The sequence below is a fragment of the Bos indicus x Bos taurus genome, chromosome 20 (genome assembly GCF_003369695.1).
Source record: "Bos indicus x Bos taurus breed Angus x Brahman F1 hybrid chromosome 20, Bos_hybrid_MaternalHap_v2.0, whole genome shotgun sequence".
Taxonomy (NCBI): domain Eukaryota; kingdom Metazoa; phylum Chordata; class Mammalia; order Artiodactyla; family Bovidae; genus Bos; species Bos indicus x Bos taurus.
The window spans coordinates 59,040,806-59,062,335 of NC_040095.1; the positions used below are offsets into that span (position 1 = coordinate 59,040,806).

General features: G+C 39.7%; 1 protein-coding gene across 2 annotated transcripts in view; it reads left to right on the plus strand.

Annotated features, from left to right (window-relative positions):
- DNAH5 (dynein axonemal heavy chain 5) overlaps positions 1 to 21,530 on the plus strand; it is a 324,445-nt gene that overhangs the window by 155,184 nt on the left and 147,731 nt on the right. For both annotated transcript variants that reach the window (XM_027520119.1, XM_027520118.1), the window contains exons 36-41: positions 10,683 to 10,861; positions 11,257 to 11,444; positions 11,777 to 11,971; positions 17,096 to 17,230; positions 18,077 to 18,184; positions 20,208 to 20,361. In XM_027520119.1, coding sequence (XP_027375920.1) covers positions 10,683 to 10,861; positions 11,257 to 11,444; positions 11,777 to 11,971; positions 17,096 to 17,230; positions 18,077 to 18,184; positions 20,208 to 20,361 — 959 coding nt within the window. The remainder of the gene's footprint in view (positions 1 to 10,682; positions 10,862 to 11,256; positions 11,445 to 11,776; positions 11,972 to 17,095; positions 17,231 to 18,076; positions 18,185 to 20,207; positions 20,362 to 21,530) is intronic.

Here is a 21,530-nt window from a genome sequence, read left to right on the forward strand (position 1 = left end):
GCTTTATTTTTTCTGTTTTCTATTTTTAAATAGTTTATTTCCTTCCTTTAGGATATCAGTTCTATAAGGTATAGACTTTTTGTGATTTATTCACTGCTCCTAGAACGGTTCTGTTCCATTTGTTGTTGTTGTTCAGTCGCTCAGTTTTGTCCACATCTTTGTGACCCCATGGACTGTAGCATGCCAGGCCTGTCTGTCCCTCACCGTATCCCAGAGTTTGCCTGAGTTCACGTCTACTGAATCTGTGATACCATCCAACCACCTCATCCTCTGTTGTCTCCTTCTCCTCCTGCCTTCAATCTTTCCCAGTATCAGGATCTTTTCCAATGAGTCAGCTGTTCACATCAGGTGGCCAAAATATTGCAGCTTCAGCTTCAGCATCAGTCCTTCCAATGAGTATTCAGGGTTGATTTCCCTTAAGATTGAGTGGTTTGATCTCATTGCTGTCTAAGGGACTCTCAAGCATCTTCTGTTGCGTAACAGGTTCTAAATAAAATTTCCCAAATAAATTGAAAAATGTTTATTTTCAAAGTTGCATCTTTGTGGTAAAAAACTTAAATAGTACAGAAAGATAAAGTTTAAAGTGTGAGGGGAAATTTTTTCTATTTTTCAATGATTAATAGTTTATTTTCTAAGAAATTGTAAATGCTTACATGTCAAAAATCTGACTTTCACATAAAGGTATTTGATTATACAAACTTTTTTGTGACTTGATTTTTTCACTGTATTCATTATCTTATACATCTTTCTGTATCAAAAAACTTGAGAGCTTTAAAATCAAGTTCAGTTCAGTCGCTCAGTCATGTCTGACTCTTTGCGACCCCATGAATTGCAGCACACCAGGCCTCCCTGTCCATCACCAACTCCCGGAGTTCACTCAGACTCATGTCCATCGAGTCAGTGACGCCATCCACCCATCTCATCCTATGTTGTCCCCTTTCCCTCGTTCCCCCAATCCCTCCCAGCATCAGAGACTTTTCCAATGAGTCAACTCTTCGCATGAGGTGGCCAACGTACTGGAGTTTCAGCTTTAGCGTCATTCCTTCCAAAGAAATCCCAGGGCTGATCTCCTTTAGAATGGACTGGTTGGATCTCCTTGCAGTCCAAGGGACTCTCAAGAGTCTTCTCCAACACCACAGTTCAAAAGCATCAATTCTTCGGCGCTCAGCCTTCTTCACAGTCCAACTCTCACATCCATACATGACCACAGGAAAAACCATAGCCTTGACTAGACGAACCTTTGTTGACAAAGTAATGTCTCTGCTTTTGAATATGCTATCTAGGTTGGTCATAACTTTTCTTCCAAGGAGTAATCATCTTTTAATTTCATGGCTGCAGTCACCATCTGCAGTGATTTTGGAGCCCAAAAAAATAAAGTCTGACACCATTTCCACTCTTTCCCCATCTATTTCCCATGAAGTGATGGGACCAGATGCCATGATCTTAGTTTTCTGAATGTTGAGTTTTAAGCCAACTTTTTCACTCTCCTCTTTCACCTTCATCACGAGGCTTTTTAGTTCCTCTTCACTTTCTGCCATAAGGGTGGTGTCATCTGCATATCTGATGTTATTGATATTTCTCCCGGCAATCTTGATTCCAGCTTGTGTTTCTTCCAGCCCAGCATTTCTCATGATGTGCTCTGCATAGAAATTAAATAAGCAGGGTGACAATATACAGCCTTGATGTACTTCTTTTCCTATTTGGAACCAGTCTGTTGTTCCATGTCCAGTTCTAACTGTTGCTTCCTGACCTGCATATAGGTTTCTCAAAAGGCAGGTCAGGTGGTCTGGTATTCCCATCTCTTTCAGAATTTTCCACAGTTTATTGTGATCCACACAGTCAAAGGCTTTCGTATAGTCAATAAAGCAGAAATAGATGTTTTTCTGGAACTGTCTTGCTTTTTCCATGATCCAGCGGATGTTGACAATTTGATCTCTGGTTCCTCTGCCTTTTATAAAACCAGCTTGAACATCTGGAAGTTCACAGTTCACATATTTCTGAAACCTGGCTTGGAGAATTTTGAGCATTACTTTACTAGCATGTGAGATGAGTGCAATTGTGCAGCAGTTTGAGCATCCTTTGGCATTGCCTTTCTTTGGGATTGGAATAAAACTGACCTTTTCCAGTCCTGTGGCCACTGCTGAGTTTTCCAAATTTGCTGGCATATTGAGTGCACCACTTTCACAGCATCATCTTTCAGGATTTGAAATAGCTCAACTGGAATTCCATCAACTCCACTAGCTTTGTTCATAGTGATGCTTTCTAAGGCCCACTTGACTTCACATTCCAGGATGTCTGGCTCTAGGCGAGTGATCACACCATCGTGATTATCTGGGTCATGAAGATTTTTTTTGTACAGTTCTTCTGTGTATTCTTGCCACCTCTTCCTAATATCTTCTGCTTCTGTTAGGTCCATACCATTTCTGTCCTTTATCGAGCCCATCTTTGCATGAAATGTTCCCTTGGTATCTCTAATTTTCTTGAAGAGATCTCTAGTCTTTCCCATTCTGTTGTTTTCCTCTATTTCTTTGCATTGATCTCTGAGGAAGGCTTTCTTATCTCTCCTTGCTATTCTTTGCTATTCCTTGCTAAAAGCAAAGTGGGTATTTATAAGTTAATAAGTGGAGGTGATTCGGAAGTTTGTTTCAATGTGTTTCATGATAAATGTTCACTTGTTGGTTTTTACTCTGAGTTGATTATGGTAGAAGTGAGTCACTCTTTGCAAGTCCATTGCAAGAGTGGCTGCCTTTTTACAAAGAATTACTCACTAAGATTAATACTTAAATAAGACAAAGGCCAGAGGCCTTGATGTCTTCTCAGCTTTTCACTGACTGCCCTGTGAAAATTCAACAATGTTGTTAGCAGTTGTGTCTGGGAAGCCTGACGTCATGCGGATGGAGCTGCAAATATTTCAGATGATAAAATAGTCAATAAATATGCTAAAAACATATACTGCCTTTTTCTAATAGCTCATGCTATTTTCCATGACCAGTCCTTTGTTTTGCTTCTAAACACAAGTCGAGAAGACTGGAGGGAGTCTTAGTACCACTGTCACTTAAGACCGAGGGCAGCAGAGATTGAAGACGGATAGAGGCATTTTGTCTTCTTAATAAAAAGACAGACAGTCCTCATGACGTGTGTCTTTCTCTGACATATTCTCATAGCTTTCCTGAGTTTTATCTGGGTCTTGGCCACTGTACTTTGGCCAGGAGAGCTAACCTTTCTGATTCTCTTCTTTTGCAATCATTGTGTGGACTGGAGGTACTGTAGGTTGGGACCCAGCTCTGGTCCTGCCACCGAGTAAATCTAAATCATCATTAATAATGTTAACATGACTATTGCTTTTCTTTTTTGTTTCAAATTATTACAATTTGAGTACAATCGATTTATAATATTGTGTTAGTTTTAAGTGTAAAGCAAATTCATTCAGTTATTTTTTTCAGATTATATTCCATTATAGGTTATTACAAAATATTGAATATAATTCCCTGTGCTATACAGTAAATACTTTTGGCTTGTCTGTTTTATGTACAGTAGCATGTGTCAGTTAATCCCATAATTTGTCCCTTCCTCTCTCTACCCTTTGGTTACCATAAATTTGTTTTCTGTGTCTGTGAGTCTATTTCTGTTTTGCATACAGATTCAATTGTATACTTTTTAGATTCCACAAAAGTGATATAACATCGTATTTGCCTTTCTCTGACTTACTGCAGTAAGTGTAATATTCTCTAGGTACACCACATTGCTGCATATGGTACTAGTTCATTAGTTTTTTTTTTTAATTTAAATTTATTTATTTTAATTGGAGGCTAATTACATTACAATATTGTATTGATTTGGGAACACATATACACCCATGGTGGATTCATGTTGAAGTATGGCAAAACCAATACAACAATTAGTTTTTTTTTTATAAATGAATAATATTCCAGTATATATACATGTATATGTATACACCCTACACCTTCTTAAGCCAGTCATTTGTTGATGAGCACTTGGCTTGTTTCCATGTCTTGGCTATTGCAAATAGCACTGCTATGAACATTGGGGTGCATGTATCTTTTTGAATTAGAGTTTTCATCTTTTCAGGATATATGCTCTAGAGTGGGATAGCTGGACCATATGGTAACTCTATTTTTAATTTTTTAAGGAACCTCCAGACTGTTTTCCATAGTGACTGCACCAATTTACATTCCCGCCAACAGTGTGGGAAGGTTCCCTTTTCTCCACACCTTCTCCAGCATTCATTACTGTAATGGCCATCATTACTGGTGGCCGTTCTGATCTGTGTGAGGTGATACCTATTGCAGTTTTGGTTTGCATTTCATTAATAATTAACAATATTCAGTATCTTTTCATGTGCCTGTATGTCTTCTTTGGAAGAACATCTGTTTAGGCCTTTTGTCCCTTTTTTGACTGGGTTGTGTTTTCGATATTTAGTTAATCATTGATAACAAATTCTTTGCCAACCTTTACTTTCATATCTCTTTAAGCATGTCCTATAATTAAATAGTCTATAATTAAATCAAGTTCTTAACAAAGAAAATGGACTTCCTGCTTCATGGACGCCTGTTGTGTTGGCGTTTTTCAGCATTTTAGAATCAATACTGTTTAATAATAGAAGCTGGAAGCACTTCTGGTTTATGTGTGGTGAAATGTGTATAGAGAGCTATGAATACCTAATACGATAATTGCGTGCTAATGAGCCCTGGGTCATGGAGTTGATCATTGTTCATTTGGTGCCATGGTCACATTCTGCACCTCTAATTCCTGTAGCTACTGGAACAAAAGGAAGCAGATGAGTGTATGGCTGGACCAGTTCAAGCCATTTATTCACAAATGTTCATAGAATACGAGGTGTCAGTTTAGGCAAGTGGCTGGGGATAAAAGTGTGAACTAGACGTAGTTCCTGACAGCAGAGAGCTTATGGTCCTCTGGTAGGGAGGCAGGAAACTGCAGTAGAGTTGCTGTGTGTGTGTGTGTGTGTGTGTGTGCGCACGTGCTTAGTCGTATCTGACTTTTTGCCACCCCATGGACTGTAGCTCACCAGGCTCCTCTGTCCGTGGGATTCTCCAGGCAAGAATACTGGAGTAGGTTGCCATTTCCTACTCCAGGGGATCTTCCTGACCCAGGGGCCAAACCTGCATCTCTTGTGTCTCCTGCATTAGCAGGCAGATTCTTTTTATTGCCAGTGCCACCTGGCCGCTAAAAGCTACTAGATCATATAAAAGTCCAGAACCCTTCATGAGTGATGACATTTTTGAAAGCAGCCAAAGAGATAGGAAAGCAGAGAGGGAGGGCTGAGGTAGACATACATGTAGGATGCTCTGGGGAGAGTTATGTCAATAGGTACTTGAAGATGCTTTGGCAGATCCACACTTGCCTCTGAAAGGCAAATCCTAGAGGGTTTGGGTGCCAGCATAGTGGTTCTGAAGCCAAATCCAGCCTCTATACCCCAACACCTAATTAATTCTCAGAGGTGGAATTTTGGGTGAAGTAGAAAAGAATAGCTTTATTGCTTTGCCAAGCAAAGGGGGCCACAGCAGGCGAATGTCCTCAAAACTGTGCCTGAACCTGGAGGGGCTAGCGAGAAGTTTTATATTCATGGTTCAAGAGATCCTCATGAGTTTGTGGATCTTCTTCTCATTGGTTGCTGGCAAGATAAGTGGAAGTCAGCATCATGAACCTTCTGGTTCTAACTGGGCTGCAGTCTAGGTGCTTGTGGGCACCATACCATTTTATCTTCTACCTGGTGGGGGTTTCAACATCTGCAAAGCAGCTCAAAGATATTGTTACATGTATCCCTTGACAGGGAACCAGGATTCTGCCCCAAGGTTGCACTCCTGTTACTCTTGACTCTTCTTCCTTTGTCCCCATGTTCCATCCCTTCCCAGTTTAAAAACTGCTTGAATCTGCCCCTTGGAACTCAGGGAAGGTCCTGAGGCTGAATGAAGCCTATTTCCTGTATTCAAGACATGGGGAACACAGAAAGGCTTTTGTGCCTAGTACCCTACAGGGTCCTGCTTGGTATCACTTGGACTGAAGTCCCCCCTTTTGAAGAAATCACCTAGCATGGATGCCCATTTTTTATGTAAATAATGTGATTTCTTTCTGACAGTCTAACAGCTTGCCATTTCTTCAGTTTAAATATAAACCCAAATGATCCCATAATAAAGAGGGATCTTTGCAAGACAGAGCATCTGGGTGGCCAGAGTTCCTGAAGATTTATTCCTGACCCTGAGAGTGTGGGTCTGTCCTAGAAGTGGGAAGCGAGAGGGCTATTGGCCACAAAAACTGACTCAAATCTCAGCTCCCCCACTGCTGTGACCCTGAGAAAAACTATTCCATCTAAGCCTTTCTCCTTATCTATAAAATGAGGAACATAACTGACTTTCCCATAGGGTTTCAGTTCAGTTCAGTTCAGTTGCTCAGTCGTGTCCAACTCTTTGCAACCCCATGAATTGCACCGCTCCAGGCCTCCCGTCCATCACCAACTCCCAGAGTTCACTCAAACTCACGTCCATCGAGTCAGTGATGCCATCCAGCCATCTCATCCTCTGTCGTCCCCTTCTCCTCCTGCCCCCAATCCCTCCCAGCATCAGAGTCTTTTCCAATCAGTCAACTCTTCGCATGAGGTGGCCAAAGTACTGGAGTTTCAGCTTTAGCATCATTCCTTCCAAAGAAATCCCAGGGCTGATCTCCTTTAGAATGGACTGGTTGGATCTCCTTGCAGTCCAAGGGACTCTCAAGAGTCTTCTCCAACACCAGTTCAAAAGCATCAACTCTTCGGCGCTCACCCTTCTTCACAGTCCAACTCTCACATCCATACATGACCACAGGAAAAACCATAGCCTTGACTAGACGGGCCTTTGTTGACAAAGTAATGTCTCTGCTTTTGAATATGCTATCTAGGTTGGTCATAACTTTCCTTCCAAGGAATAAGCGTCTTTTAATTTCATGGCTGTAATCACCATATGCAGTGATTTTGGAGCCCCCCAAAATAAAGTCTGACACTGTTTCCCCATCTATTTCCCATGATGCCATGATCTTAGTTTTCTGAATGTTGAGATTTAAGCCAGCTTTTTAACTCTCCTCTTTCATTTTCATCAAGAGGTTTTTTAGTTCCTCTTCACTTTCTGCCATAAGGGTGGTGTCATCTGCATATCTGAGGTTATTGATATTTCTCCCGGCAATCTTGATTCCAGCTCGTGTTTCTTCCAGTCCAGCGTTTCTCATGATGTACTCTGCATAGAAGTTAAATAAGCAGGGTGACAATATACAGCCTTGATGTACTCCTTTTCTTATTTGGAACCAGTCTGTTGTTCCATGTCCAGTTCTAACTGTTGCTTCCTGACCTGCATATAGGTTTCTCAAGAGGCAGGTTGGGTGGTATGATATTCCCATCTCTTGAAGAATTTTCCACAGTTTATTGTGATCCACACAGTCAAAGGCTTTGGCATAGTCAATAAAGCAGAAATAGATGTTTTTCTGGAACTGTCTTGCTTTTTCAACGATCCAGTGGATGTTGGCAATTTGATCTCTAGTTCCTCTGCCTTTTCTAAAACCAGCTTGAACATCTGGAAATTCATGGTTCACTTATTGCTGAAGCCTGGCTTGGAGAATTTTGAGCATTACTTTAGTAGCATGTGAGATGAGTTCAATTGTGCGGCAGTTTGAGCATTCTTTTGCCTTTCTTTGGAATTGGAATGAAAACTGACCTTTTCCAGTCCTATGGCCACTGCTGAGTTTTCCAAATTTGCTGGCATATTGAGTGCACCACTTTCACAGCATCATCTTTCAGGATTTGGAATAGCTCAACTGGAATTCCATCACCTGCACTAGCTTTGTTCATAGTGATGCTTTCTAAGGCCCACTTGACTTCACATTCCAGGATGTCTGGCTCTAGGTGAGTGATCACACCATCGTGATCATCTGGGTCATGAAGATCTTTTTTGTACAGTTCTTCTGTGTATTCTTGCCACCTCTTCCTAATATCTTCTGCTTCTGTTAGGTCCATACCATTTCTGTCCTTTATCGAGCCCATCTTTGCATGAAATGTTCCCTTGGTATCTCTAATTTTCTTGAAGAGATCTCTAGTCTTTCCCATTCTGTTGTTTTCCTCTATTTCTTTGCATTGATCTCTGAGGAAGGCTTTCTTATCTCTCCTTGCTATTCTTTGGAACTCTGCATTCAGATGCTTATATCTTTCCTTTTCTCCTTTGCTTTTCACTTCTCTTCTTTTCACAGCTATTTGTAAGGCCTCCCCAGACAGCCATTTTGCTTTTTTGCATTTCTTTTCCATGGGAATGGTCTTGATCCCTGTCTCCTGTACAATGTCATGAACCTCATTCCATAGTTCATCAGGCACTCTATCTATCAGATCTAGTCCCTTAAATCTATTTCTTACTTCCACTGTGTAATCATAAGGGATTTGATTTAGGTCATACCTGAATGGTCTAGTGGTTTTCCCTACTTTCTTCAATTTAAGTCTGAATTTGGCAATAAGGAGTTCATGATCTGAGTCACAGTCAGCTCCTGGTCTTGTTTTTCCTAACTGTATAGAGCTTCTCCTTCTTTGGCTGCAAAGAATATAATCAATCTGATTTCGGTGTTGACCATCTGGTGATGTTCATGTATAGAGTCTTCTCTTGTGTTGGAAGAGGGTGTTTGCTATGACCAGTGAGTTCTCTTGGCAAAATTCTGTCAGGCTTTGTCCTGCTTCATTCCGTATTCCAAGGCCAAATTTGCCTGTTACTCCAGGTGTTTCTTGACTTCCTACTTTTCATTCCAGTCCCCTATAATGAAAAGGACATCTTTTTTTGGGTGTTAGTTCTAAAAGGTCTTGTAGGTCTTCATAGAACCGTTCAACTTCAGTGGGGTTTAAATGACATGGTGTAGTTGTGTTGAAGGAAGGAAAACCCCTTCTATGGCTTGAGAGTGGGCTCTTGCCTAGCACTTGGAAATGAATTGTCTGAGGAGACACACATACTGACAATGCAAAAGACTGTATTGGGATGGTGCCCGGTGGAGAGCAGTAGGGTAGGGGAACCTAGGAGAACCGCTCTGCCTCGTGGCTCACAGTCTTGAGTTTTATGGTGATGGGATTAGCTTTTGGGTTGTCTTTGAGCAATCATTCTGACTCAGGGTTCTTTCTGGTGGTGTCCACATTGTTCAGTCAAAATGGATTCCAGAGAGGAGGATTCTGAGAGGTGGTCAGACACATGGCGTCTCCTTTTGACCTTTCTCGAACTCTTCTCATTGGTGGGGGCTTATTAGTTCCCTGTTTCTTACCAGGACCTCCTTTCATAAAATAACTCACAAAAATGGTTACTATGGTGCCTGGCCAGGGTGGGCGGTTTCAGTCAGTGTGCATCCTCTAACAGTCAGAGCTATTATAACATCATGTTAGCTGTTATTACAGAGACTGCTCTGAAGGGATAACAAAAGTTCAAGAGGAAAGATAAGACCTTGGGTTGAAAGGCAGAATCAAAGTGAGATCAGGCATCCTTCTGGTTTTACATCCACATTACCTTCTGTGAATCCAGGCTCATTTATTGCTTCAGGACTGAGTCATTTACTTGTCTTTTTACGAACCCAGATCTGATAAAGTTGAGACCCTAGGGGTTTCCAGTGGGTGTGCTCGCTGCTCATTCCCATGCTTTATTGCTGGACAATCACTTCATTTTCTTTGAAATATTTTTTCAAGTCCAGATGAAAGCTTTTGAGTTTGGCCATCAGAAAGCCCTCAGATGCATTCTGTTGTAGATTACCTCCTTTTGCAGCGGTGGATGATGCTGGGAAACTGAAGGATTCATTGGCAAGTTATCAGTTCCTTTGTTTTCCTTCACAGGCATTCTTGATTCTCTCACCAGAATCTTTTATTTGTTAATATCGTACTTTACGATACAGCAGAAGATATTTGCAGGTTTAGTAGATGCTCCCAGAAATAAATTTACAGTGTGATTATTTAGCAATGTGTGATTTAAATCTCCTGTGATCATTGGTTCTCATGTTGGTCAAATTATATATTCTTAGATTCAAAAAGGGATTAATCTACTTTGTGTGTGGTGTGTGTGGTGTGTGTGTGTGGTGTGTGTGCACTCAGTCATGTCTGACTCCTTGTGACCCCATGGACTGTAGCCCACCAGGCTCCTCTGTCCATGGAATTCTCCAGGTGAGAGTACTGGAGTGGGTTGCCATTTCCTCCTCCAGGAGATCTTGACCCAGGGATTGAACTCCTATCTCCTGCATTGGCAGGTGGATTCTTTGGCAGGTGGATTCTTTACCTCTGAACCACCGGGGAAGCCAGGCCCTGTTTCCTAGAATACTCTTGTTTAGATGTTCGAGGTAGTTGTGAAAAAGTTGCCAAATAACTTTTGGAAATCCTATGTATGCTTTTTCATAACTGGAAATTGTCAATATACATTATCATAAGGAATCTTGTTGAATATCTTTAAGAGTTTTCAAATGTGTTTGACCTTAGACTACTGCCTTTTCCTCAACACATGTTAATATACCTAAGGATAAGTGTACTTTAGGGTGAGGTTCTGGAAAGGTTAAGTGGCGACAATGGGCAGGATCTTCGTTTTTAAATTTTGTGTGAATATCGTGTCACTGTGATGCCTCCGAGGCCTCTTTCAGCTGCCAGTGGTGTGGTTCTAGTGGTTCCTGTATCCTTCCAGGTGTTACATCACACTGGCTCAAGCTCTGGGCATGAGCATGGGGGGTGCCCCCGCTGGTCCTGCAGGAACAGGAAAAACAGAAACGACCAAAGATATGGGACGGTGTCTTGGGAAATACGTCGTGGTTTTCAATTGTTCAGATCAGATGGATTTCCGAGGACTTGGACGGATTTTTAAAGGTGAGGGTTATATTTTTTTATTCGCTGAAAAATGTAAGCTAATGTGGACTATCTTGTTAAGATTTATTTTTCAACAACTGGCTGCATTTTAGTGTCATTTTCCAACTTTATAAAACTTTTGGAAAAACCCGAATCTTTCCAGTGTTGTGTGGGTCAAATGTCAATATCACTCGCCTTTGTGCTGTTCCTTTATCCCTGCAGGTTGGGTGTTTGCATTGCTAAAAAGTGTTACATTGCAAATTATTTCAGGGGCGTTTAATATATGATCTATTTGTTCAACTTTTTGTTTGAACAAATTTAATTCTGGCTTGTCTTGGCAGTTGCATAAGGCTCTTTTTCTTGACTTTCTAATTGGATGTACTAATTGGATTTTTCTATTTAATTTCCCTTCTAAGGACTGGCACAGTCTGGATCCTGGGGTTGTTTTGATGAATTTAACCGTATCGATCTACCAGTTCTCTCCGTTGCAGCCCAGCAGATTTCCATTATTCTGACATGTAAAAAGGAGCGTAAAAAATCTTTTATTTTTACTGATGGAGATAATGTAACTATGAACCCTGAATTTGGGCTTTTTCTAACCATGGTAAGGACCATAAGAAGAGCTACTGAGCTTCAGCCTTCTGATCACAGTTTTCATGTCTCTCTCTTGTCCTGTCATTTATTTTCCATGAATGGGGATTGGGAGTGTAATTTTCATTCCTATTTGAAAGCCTTTGGTGATAAACAGAAGTCATATTAATAACTCATGACTTAGTCTCTCCAGTTAAAAGGAGAGTGAGATATGTAAATGAATTTTCCAGCTGTCATTCCAGATTTGCTGTATGTGCATAATGAATCTTTTAATATTATGCTGATATATTGCACTTGTTACCCCATGATTGTATCATTCATCCTTCGGTTTTATTTTCTGTACAGAATCCTGGCTACGCTGGGCGGCAGGAACTCCCCGAAAACTTGAAGATTAACTTCCGCTCTGTGGCCATGATGGTCCCTGACCGGCAGATTATCATCAGGGTGAAGCTGGCCAGTTGTGGCTTTATTGACAACATTGTTTTGGCCAGGAAGTTTTTTACACTCTACAAGTTGTGTGAGGAGCAACTTTCTAAGCAGGTGTGAGATTCTGAAGGTCCCTATGTATTTAGGCTGGAGAAGGCAATGGCACCCCATTCCAGTACTCTTGCCTGGAAAATCCCATGGACGGAGGAGCCTGGTAGGCTCCAGTCCATGGGGTCTCTAAGAGTTGGGTATGACTGAGTGATGAACATTTTTATTCTGTTCTGGAGAGGGTATGGAGAAAAAGGAAGCTTCTTATGTTGTTTGTGGGAATGTAAGTTGGTGCAGCCACTGTGGAAAACAGTATGGAGATTCCTCAGAAAACTAAAACTAGAATTTCTATGTGATCCAGCAATCCCACTCCTGGGCATACATCCATAATTTGAAAAGATATGTGTACCCCAATGTTCATTGTAGCACTATTTACAGTAGCCAAGGCATGGGAGCAAACTAAATGTGCATTCACAGAGGAATGGAGAAATATGTAGTGTATATATATATATATATATATATATATATAATGCAATATTTGTTGTTGTTCAGTTGCCCAGTTGTGTCCCACTCTTTGCGACCCCATGGACTGCAGCACACCAGGCTTCCCTGTCCTTTCCCATCTCCCGGAGTTTGCTCAAACTCATGTCCATTGAGTTGGTGATGCCATCCAACCATCTCATCCTCTGTTGTCCCCTTCTCCTCCTGCCTTCAATTTTTCCCAGCATCAGGGTCTTTTCCAATGAGTTGGCTCTTTGCATCAGGTGACCAAAGTATTGGAGTTTCATCATCAGTCTTTCCAATGAATATTCAGGACTGATTTCCTTCAGGATTGACTGGTTTGATCTCCTTGTTGCCAAGGGACTCTCAAGAGTCTTCTCAAGGACCGCAGTTTGAAAGTATCAATTCTTTGACACTCAGACTTTTTTATTGTCCAGCTCTGACATCTGTACATGACTACTGGAAAAACCATAGCTTTGACTATATGGACCTTTGTTGGCAAAGTAAAATCTCTGCTTTTTAATGTGCTGTCTAGTTTTGTCATTGCTTTTCTTCCAAGGAGCAAACATCTTTTAATTTCATGGTGCAGTCACTGTCCACAGTGAGTTTGGAGCCCCTCCAAAATAAAGTCTGTCACTGTTTCCATTGTTTCTTCATCTATTTGCCATGAATTGATGGGACAGGATGCATTATCTTTGTTTTTTGAATGTTGAGTTTTAAGCCAGCTTTTTCACTCTCCACTTTCATCTTCATCAAGAGGCTTTAGTTCCTCTTGCTTTCTGCCATGAGGGTGGTGTCATCTGCATATCTGAGGTTATTGATATTTCTCCTGGAAATCTTGATTCCAGCTTGTGCTTCATCCAGCCTGGCATTTTGCATGATGTACTCTGCATAGAAGTTAAATAAGCAGAGTGACAATATATAGCCTTGACATACTTTTTTCCCAATTTGGAACCAGTCTGTTTTTCCATGTCCGATTCTAACTGTTGCTTCTTGACCTGCATACAGGTTTCATAGGAGGCAGGTAAGGTAGTCTGGTATTCCCATCTTTTTAAGAATTTTCCACAGTTTGTGGTGATCTACACAGGGAAAGGCTTTAGCCTAGTCAATGAAGATGTTGAATCATAAAAAAGAATGAAATAATGTCATTCATAGCAACATGAATGGACATAGAGATGACTGTACCAAGTTAGGTCAGAGAGAGAAAGACAAATACCATATGATATCACTTATATGTGGAATCTAAAAAATTATACAAATGAACATATTTATAAGGCAGAAACAGACTTAACAGACATAGAAAACAAATTTATGGTAATTAAAGGGGAACAGTGGGGGGAAGGATACCTTAAGAGTTTGGAATTAACATATATACATACTACTATATAGAAAAATAGATAACAAATAAGGACCTGCTGTATAGCACAGGGAACCCTACTCAATATTCTGTAATAACCTATATGGGAAAAGAATCTGAAAAAGAATAGATACATGTATATATGTAAAACTGAATTACTTTGCTGGATACCTGAAACTAACACAATATTGTAAATCAACTATACTCCACTATAAAATAAAAATTAAAAAAAAACAAGAAAATTGTAGACTGGGGTTGTTGAGAAAGTAGCTCCTGGTACAAAGTAGAAAATGGTATCATTGCAAAAATGATTTTTCATGTATAGTTTATTAAGCGCATTTGAAGAAATTAATATTTATAGCCTAGAGATGAAGTGAATACTATCTGAACTGATTTAAGAGCCAAAGAAATATGCATATTGTTGTTTGCTCTTTATCCCACCTATACATTTATCATAAAGTGTTGTGCGTCCTCATGGTTTTGAGGAACCTCTAATTCAAACTTCTTTGAATCTAAATTATTTCTTACACCCACAGATTCAGCTAAATTCAGTTCTCACTCAAAACACCCTTAGTTTCTTTTGCTTGTGCTCAGCCACTCAATCATGTCCAACTCTTTGCAACACCATGGACTGTAGCCCACCAGACTCCTTTGTCCATGGGACTTCTCAGGCAAGAATACTGGAGTTGGTTGCCATTTCCTACTCCAGCAGATCTTTCCAACCCAGGGATCTAACCTGAGTCTCCTGCATTAGAAAGTGGATTCTTTACTCTTGTGCCACCTGGGAAGTCCCCTTTACTCTGTCTTCTACTTTCTGTGCTGTATCTTGTATGTAGAAAAACTCCCACATCACTAACTCCTGCCCTCTCCTCTAATTTCACATCTGTTTCCTTCATTCCTATTGCCCTTGTTCACAAGGTCATTGGGAAATGATTCAAGTCCATGTGTACAAAACAATTAGCCCTTGATCAACAGCCTGTGAATCTTGCTTCATGCCGGCAGATTTAACTAAAGTCTTATTATGGAAAACTTTTCTTAATTAATTCCACCCACCAACAATTTCAAGTCATTGTTACTTTTATGCAAGCTTGCTTATGTTTCTTTTTTTTTCCTTGTAACATATTTTTATTTTTTTTAAAAGACAAAGATATTTATTTATTTTTTTATGCTTCTTAGCTTTATTTATTTATTATTTTTTTACTTTACAATATTGTATTGGTTTTGCCATATATCAACATGAATCTGCCACAGGTATACACGTGTTCCCCATCCTGAACCGTCCTCCCACCTCCCTCCCCATACCATCCCTCTGGGTCATCCCAGTGCACCAGCCGCAAGCTTCTTGTATCTTGCATCAAACCTGGACTGGCGATTCATTTCTTATACGATATTATACATGTTTTAATGCCATTCTCCCAAATCATCCCCCACCCCCCGCCACAGAGTCCAAAAGACTGTTCTATACATCTGTGTCTCTTTTGCTGTCTCTTATACAGGGTTGTTGTTACCATCTTTCTAAATTCCATATATATGCATTAGTATACTGTATTGGTGTTTTTCTTTCTGGCTTACTTCACTCTGTATAATAGGCTCCAGTTTTGTTTCTTTTATTGAGGATTAGAACTTAAACTCTTTGAAGGCAGGAGTTCAATCTGAGTATTTTTATGTGCCCTATCCATCAGATGATTGGTATTAAGTGATGCAACCAGCTTCCAATTAGCAGATAATGTTTTTTTCTGTAGGTTTTTATAAATTATGATTAAAAATACAGTCATTGAAGGCAGAAGGCGAAGAGGGCAGCAGAGAATGAGGTGGTTAGATAGCTTCACTGGCTCAATGGGCGTGAATTTGAGCAAACTCCAGGAGATAGTGGAGGACAGAGGAGCCTGGTGTGCTCCAGGCCATGGGGTTGCAGAGAGTCAGATACAAATTAGCAACTGAATAACAATAAAAAATGTAACATTTTTATAGCTTATCATCCTAACTATTTTTGAGTGTACGTTTCAATAGTGTTGTAAAACAGATCTCCATAGCTTTTTTCTCTTGCAAAACGGAAACTCTATACCCATTAAAAAACTCCACTCTCTGCTTCCCTGGTAACCACCACTGAACTTTCTGTTTCTATGTATTTGACTACTTTAGATATCTTATACAAATGGAACTGCATGGTATTTGTCTTTTTGTGACTGGTTTATTTAACTTAGTATAATGTCCTCAAGTTTCATTCATGGTATAGCATGTGATAGTACTTGCTTCCTTTTTATGATTGAATATCATTCCAGTTTCTGTATATGCCACATTTTGTTTATCCATTCATCTGTCGATGGGCCTTTGGGTTGCTCCCACCTCTTGGCTGTTGTGAATAGTGTTGCTATGAACATGGGTGTGCAAATATCTTTTTGAGACTCTGCTTTCAACTCTTTGGGATATAGTCCCTCAAGTGGGGTTGCTGGATCCTATGGTGGTTCTATTTAAAAAAGTTTTGAGGAATTGCCAGAGATACTGTTTCCTATGATGGTTGGAGAATTGGTTTTTAATTATTTGCTTTATATGTGCTAAAATTTTGGGTGATTGAACTTTTACAAATAGATGTCAAGAGGTCAACAAAGCTGGGGGCTTGGCTTTCCAGTTTGTCCTTATTGTTACTCCCTTTCGTCCCTGGTGGCTCAGATGGTAAAAGCATCTGCTTGCAACGTGGGAGACCGGGGTTCGATCCTTGGGTGGGGAAGATCCCCTGGAGAAGGACATGGCAACCCACTCCAGTACTCTTGCCTGGAAAATTCCGTGGATGGAGGAGCCTCATAGGCTACAGTCCATAGGGTCGCAAAGGGTCGGACACGACTGAACAACTTCACTCACTGACTTGGGTAATCTTGGAATTTAGCTACTTTTTTTTTTCTCTTTGATATTCCTATCTTTTAACCTTATATGATGGTCATGAGTGAGGTCACAGTTTAATTCTGGTTCGAAATTTTAGTTTTTGAGGTATGAGGACATTTTCTTGTGGATAATTGGCTTAAGAAGGGCTCAAGGTAACCTGTATTTTCCATGAAGAAGTTTACTCCTTTCTCCCTGTCAAGATCTGTCTATTATCAATAGTTTTCAGATCTAAGGGCTTAAATTAGTGATGACACAGGGGAGTGGGCTTTTCTGGGTATTCTCCATTTCCTAAAAAGAAAAAGTTATTGATAAAAAAGATTTATTGCTCTACTATCTGTACACATGTTCAAAAGGAAAATCAGCATTTATTCATTATGCATCTGTCAAATTTGTACAGTTGCCATGGGTAACTTAATTTTGAAAATAAGCCCAGTGTTCTTCATATTCTTCAGGTCCATTATGACTTTGGTCTGCGTAATATTCTGTCAGTTCTGCGAACCCTGGGAGCAGCCAAGAGAGCCAACCCCACAGATACGGAGTCCACGATCGTCATGCGTGTGCTGCGAGATATGAATCTTTCCAAACTGGTGAGGTTCACAGATGGAGCTGTTCCACCCGCTTAAATTTCAGTTTAAGCGCAAATGAGATTTAGAAATATTTATTTAAAGATCTCATTTAAAATGCTTAATTATCAGATGAAGCACTTTAAATTTCATAGAGCATGACTTTAAATTACATTTTTTTCAGAAGTAATTTCTGTGGCGGCTCATATCTAGTCTAACATGTCTATTCCAATAGAATGAAAATGGATTAAAAAAAATCTACGTCTTAAGTTTCCAGATACCTTGAAATTTTTGAGTTTTAGAGCTATAATCCCACCTTTTTTAAAGTAGACTTTGGCAGGAAATTGTATGTAAGATTTTGCAAGTGTGTAGAATTTCACATTCTTTGATTTCACAGTTGAGACTGATAATCAATCATCTGGTTATCAGTGAATCTATATACAGTGAATCTATATCTATACTGACGATATATTTTTTCATAGTAAAAGTATGAATTAAACAAATTTCATTTCATGAATTTGCTGCTGTGTTTCATTTGAAGAATTCTTTTTCATTTAAATAAGAAATTATAGGTTATGTAGTAACTCCCTAAACTGGTTATTTTACAGAAAGTTGTCACATAGGCAGTATTTTCTTTCCTTCTATTTTCTTATTTTTTCCCTCTTCTTCTCTACCTTTCCTCCCTTTTAAAAACTAATTTTTAATGCATGGGAAACATGATGAAAATATCTCTCAACTTCAGTGGAGGTATTTTATTTATTACTGGCTGTGATAAAGTAATCTGAAATGTATTACTCATTTTCAGTTTGCCTAATATTGCTGTGCTTGTGCCAAAAGAGTTGGTCTGATTTCTCTTCTTTTCTTTTTGAGATTGATGAGGATGAACCTTTATTTTTGAGTTTGATTGAAGATCTCTTCCCAAATATTCTTCTGGACAAGGCGGGTTACCCTGAATTGGAAATGGCAATTAGTAGACAGGTAACATGTTTCACAGGACATCAAGCTATGTGTTCCTTTCATCCGAATTTCATGAGAATAAAGTGGAGCTGGTGTGGTCTAAATCTACAGATTCTGAGAACAACACCAAGGCTGTGACTACAGTTTTAAGAGAAGCCATTACACACCATTAATAGAATTTTTCCTGCCAGGGGGTCTCGCTCAGCTACCGTTAGCCATGTGCTAGTGACACTGTTACTGACGGAGACCGTTCCACACCAGATTCCCAGTGAAAAGTGCTGGGTCAGCATGGGCCGGGGCCGGGGGTGCGGCCTGCTGCCTTACCTGTGCTAGGCTTGGTTCTCTCTGCAACCCTGGTGTTTGTTTATCCTGTTGCTTTGGTGTCCTGACTCCTGTACTGAGAGTCATTTGGAGTGATCTCAGGTGGCTCCTTCGCTGTCCATCTTTTCCCCCAGGCCAAGGATCACTTGTGACTTCTTCCTTGGGCTTTGGGGGATCCATCATGTTAAGTGTATCATGAGGTGTTTGGATTTTCCATGATACTTCGTGCAGCTTTAACTTTTTATCATCTTCCTATGCTGTGCTATGCCAAGTGGCTTCAGTCATCTCTGACTCTTTGTGACTCTATGGGCTGTAGCCCACCAGGCTTTTCTGTCCATGGGATTCCAGCCCGATACTGGAGTGGGTTGCCATGGTCACCTCCAGGCGATCTTATCCCCCCAGGGATCGAAACCAAGTCCCTTACATCTGCATTGGCAGGTGGGTTCTTTACCACTAGCACCTCCTGAGAAGCCCTATAATCTTCCTCGTGATGGAAATGAATCATGAAAATCTTGTGCCTCAATTTCCTTTCCTATGAAAAAGCGTTTGGAAAAAAAAGTTTTATAGAAATAGTGACTAGCTCATATTTATAAAATGCATTTCAATTCTTTGAATGTATTTGTAATAAAAATTAAATATTTTTAAGTATTAAATATTGTAAGTATTTTAGGGAGACTTTCCTAAAAGTCAGGGAGACTTTAAAGTCAGTGTATAAAAATCTTTATCTCCCAATCAGGTAAAAGTGATAATTCATTTTGCAAATGGCTTCTTCATCATATGGCCAACTTAATTGTAGCATTGCCTAAAAATGCTAAGTATAAGCTAATTTATAAAGTGACTTACATTTGTAATTTGTAGCATATGAGAAATATGAAGAGTCAATAGATAGCATAAAATAATACATAAATACTATCCAAAAGTTATTTAAGTAAAAATAAAAGCATCATTTATAGTGGATTTAAGCAAAGCATGATGGTTAGGAGCATGAACCATAGGGCCGAATCTTGGGGTCAGATCCTTACTCCATAACTTTACAATGAATAATCTTGGGTAAATTACTTAGTTTCTTTGTGTCTCAGTTTTCTTATCTGTAAAATGAAGATATCATTTGTATTAAGCTCATAGAAGTTTAAATTTAGAATAGTGGTTCACTGAGTAGCTTCCATACATCTGTTTGATAGATGAAAACTATCCCTTAGATTTACAAAGATGGCTTGGCAGTTGTATGGAATTTCAGTCAACTTGGTATGCTTGAAATGATCTTTTTATACTAAATAGTATCTTCTAAATTAAACATCTAAAATAATTTTGCTATTTGAGCCTTTGTCCTTAAGTTGCTTCTAATGTGTACATTCATGTAAATATAAGTGTTTGTAATTCCTTAAGTCAGATATGGATTAGGTTGGGATATCATTTTGATTATGTTCAGCCTGCTTTTTGTCTAGGTGTATATATTTTTTATTGTAGTAAAACTCATTGCTTAAATATACCTTTTAAACTATTTTTTAAGTGTAGAGCTCAGTGGTACTAAATACATTCATTGTACTGTGCAAACATCACTACTGTTTGCCTTGAGAACTTTTTCCATCTTTCCAAACTGTCACGTCCATATGTATTAATAATAACTCCCCATGCCTTTAACCTTGCTCCATGTCTGTACTTATTTTGAACACAACGATAAGTCCTGATAGCTGTTTATGTGGGGATTTTGTTTTGTTTTCAGGTTGAAGAAGCTGGTTTAATCAACCATCCTCCTTGGAAACTGAAAGTCATCCAGCTGTTTGAAACACAGAGAGTGCGGCATGGAATGATGACCCTAGGGCCAAGTGGGGCAGGGAAGACCACCTGCATCCATACCTTGATGAGAGCCCTGACAGGTAAGGGGACAGTCAAGCCTCACCACCCTGGGACAATTTTGTGACATGTGAATGCTCCGAGAGGAATGCAAATATAGATGCATATTAACATATTTTTATAGGAGGAGACCTCTTAGAGAAGGAAATGGCAACCCACTCCCATATTCTTGTCTGGGAACTCCCATGGACAGAGGAGCCTGGTGGGCCATAGTCCATGGGGTTGCAAAGAGTCAGAGATGACTGAGCATGCACGCAACAGTATTAGAGTTGAATAGCATGGGGTCACAAAAGAGTCAGACATGACTTAGCGACTAAACAGCAGCAGCAGCAGCATGTAAGATACAACTTTTTTGAATATTGGATATGTTTTAGAGGTAACACAGTACATTAATAGACCAGAGGAGAAAAACATTTTTTTCCAGCTTATATTTTAAATTAAAAAAATTTTTTAAAATTTGATTGTGCTGCATGGCATGTGGGATCTTAGTTTCCTAATCAGGGATCAAACTGTGCTCCCTGCATTGGAAGCACAGAGTCCTAACCACTGGACTGCCAGGGAACCCCCATTTTCAGCTTTATTCAAATATTATTTTGACACATATATAAGTTTAAGGTGTGCAGTGTGCTGATTTGATCCATATATATGTTGCAAAATTATTGTCACCATAGCATTAGTTACCACCTCCATCATATCACATAATAACCATTTCTTTTTTGTGATGACAGCATTTAAGATTTATTGATAGTTTCTTAGAAATATTTGAATATTTGTATGATACAGTATTATTAGCTATAATCACCATGCTGATACATTAGGTGCCCAAACTTGCTAATTTTATAACTAGCATTTTGTACCCTTTTCCAATATCTCTCCATGCCCCATCTCCATCCCTTGTAACTACAATTCCACAATCTGTTTCTCTGTTGTTGTTGTTCAGTCACTAAGTCATGTCCAACTCTTTGTGACCCCATGGACTACACAGGTTTCCCTCTCCTTCACTATCTCTGGGATTCCCTAATAGCTCAGTTGGTAAAGAATCTGCCTGCAATGCAGGAGACCCCGGTTAGATTTCTAGGTTGGGAAGATCTGCTGGAGAAGGGATAGGCTACCTACTCCAGTATTCTTGGGCTTCCCTGTGACTCAGCTGGTAAAGAATCCGCCTGCAATGTGGGAGACATGGGTTCGATCC